Here is a 2,500-nt window from a genome sequence, read left to right on the forward strand (position 1 = left end):
TTACACACACACACACACACAGAGTTACACACACACACACACACACACACACACACACACACACACACACACACACACACACACAGAGTTACACACGTGGCTAAAATTAAATACACAGGAATTAACAGAGCAACTTCAAATACACAGGGACTATCAGCAAAGTATATAACGTTTTGTTAGGGTTCGCTTAGTTTTTAATAAAGTAATAAAGTGTCAGGTGCTCCGGTGGTGTAGTGGATAGAGCGTGTACCATATTGGCTCCGGCCTTCGTTGCAGTGGTCACGGGTTCAAATCTGACCCGTGGACCTTTACTGCAGGTCATCCCCCCTCTCTCTCTCTCTCTCTCTCTCTCTCTGTGTCAGTTTTGTTATTAACCAACACACACTAACCAACCCCCTGTCCCCCTGTCTCCTCTGTGGTTGTTAATAAAGTCTTGTTGTCTCTCTCTGTGGTTGTTAATAAAGTTTTGTTCTTCCTCAGTGGACTACGCTCGTCCCATCATCATCCTCGGCCCGACCAAAGACCGAGTCAACGACGACCTGCTGTCTGAGTTCCCCGACAAGTTTGGCTCCTGTGTTCCCCGTAAGAATACACACTACTAGACTGTCTGTCTGTCTGTCTGTCTGTCTGTCTGTCTGTCTGTCTGTCTGTGAGTGAGTCTGTCTGTCTGTCTGTCTGTCTGTCTGTCTGTCTGTCTGTCAAGTTTGGCTCCTGTGTTCCCCGTAAGAATATAACGTTACTGCTATGGTGTCTGTCTGTCTGTCTGTCTGTCTGTAAAGTGACCTCACAGCCTGTCTCTCTCTCTCAGACACCACTCGTCCTCTGTCTGTCTGTCTGTCTGTCTGTCTGTCTGTCTGTCTGTCTGTCTGTCTGTCTGTCTGTCTGTCTCTCTGCCTGCCTGTCTAACCTCACAGCCTGTCTCTCTCTCTCAGACACCACTCGCCCTTTGCCTGTCTCTCTGCCTGCCTGTCTAACCTCACAGCCTGTCTCTCTCTCTCAGACACCACTCGCCCTTTGCCTGTCTCTCTGCCTGCCTGTCTAACCTCACAGCCTGTCTAACCTCCCTGCCTGTCTAACCTCACAGCCTGTCTAACCTCCCTGCCTGTCTAACCTCACAGCCTGTCTAACCTCACAGCCTGTCTCTCTCTCTCAGACAGCCTGTCTAACCTCCCTGCCTGTCTCTCTCTCAGACAGCCTGTCTAACCTCCCTGCCTGTCTCTCTCTCAGACAGCCTGTCTAACCTCCCTGCCTGTCTCTCTCTCTCAGACAGCCTGTCTAACCTCACAGCCTGTCTCTCTCTCAGACAGCCTGTCTAACCTCCCTGCCTGTCTCTCTCAGACAGCCTGTCTCTCTCTCAGACAGCCTGTCTAACCTCCCTGCCTGTCTCTCTCTCTCTGACAGCCTGTCTAACCTCCCAGCCTGTCTCTCTCTCAGACAGCCTGTCTAACCTCACAGCCTGTCTAACCTCCCTGCCTGTCTCTCTCTCTCTCAGACAGCCTGTCTAACCTCCCTGCCTGTCTCTCTCTCTCAGACAGCCTGTCTAACCTCCCTGCCTGTCTCTCTCTCAGACAGCCTGTCTAACCTCCCTGCCTGTCTAACCTCACAGCCTGTCTAACCTCACAGCCTGTCTCTCTCTCTCAGACAGCCTGTCTAACCTCCCTGCCTGTCTCTCTCTCAGACAGCCTGTCTAACCTCCCTGCCTGTCTCTCTCTCTCAGACAGCCTGTCTAACCTCCCTGCCTGTCTGTCTCTCTCTCAGACAGCCTGTCTAACCTCCCTGCCTGTCTCTCTCTCAGACAGCCTGTCTAACCTCCCTGCCTGTCTCTCTCTCTCAGACAGCCTGTCTAACCTCCCTGCCTGTCTCTCTCTCAGACACCACTCGTCCGCAGCGCGACTACGAGGCCGATGGGAGGGACTACCACTTTGTGTCGTCACGGGAACAGATGGAGCGCGACATCCAATCACATCGCTTCATCGAGGCCGGGCAGTATAACAACCACCTGTATGGGACCAGCGTGCAGAGTGTGAGACAGGTGGCAGAGCAGGTGAGTGTGTGTGTGTGTGTGTGTGTTCTTATTTTTGTGAGAACCAATTTAAGTTTTAGACCTTGAGAGTGAGGACATTTTGTCCGGTTCTCCCTTTGGGACAGGCCTTTAAAGGGCTGTTTGAGGGTTAACACTAGGCTTTAAGGACTTTAAAGGGCAGTTTGAGGGTTAACACTAGGTTTTAAGGACAGGCCTTTAAAGGGCTGTTTGAGGGTTAACACTAGGCTTTAAGGACAGGCCTTTAAAGGGCTGTTTGAGGGTTAACACTAGGTTTTAAGGACAGGCCTTTAAAGGGCTGTTTGAGAGTTAACACTAGGTTTTAAGGACAGGCCTTTAAAGGGCTGTTTGAGGGTTAACACTAGGTCTTAAGGACAGGCCTTTAAAGGGCTGTTTGAGGGTTAACACTAGGTCTTAAGGACAGGCCTTTAAAGGGCTGTTTGAGGGTTAACACTAGGT

At 51.0% G+C, this 2,500-nt stretch overlaps 1 protein-coding gene across 1 annotated transcript in view; it reads left to right on the top strand.

Annotated features, from left to right (window-relative positions):
• LOC307270613 (disks large homolog 4-like) overlaps positions 1–2,500 on the top strand; it is a gene marked incomplete at both ends in the record, with an annotated part of 9,907 nt that overhangs the window by 4,809 nt on the left and 2,598 nt on the right. The window contains 2 exons of the mRNA XM_080054494.1: positions 481–582; positions 1,872–2,044. Coding sequence (XP_079910620.1) covers positions 481–582; positions 1,872–2,044 — 275 coding nt within the window. The remainder of the gene's footprint in view (positions 1–480; positions 583–1,871; positions 2,045–2,500) is intronic.

Source organism: Ammodytes marinus, assembly GCF_949987685.1.
Source record: "Ammodytes marinus genome assembly, contig: scaffold_546, whole genome shotgun sequence".
Taxonomy (NCBI): Eukaryota; Metazoa; Chordata; class Actinopteri; order Uranoscopiformes; family Ammodytidae; genus Ammodytes; species Ammodytes marinus.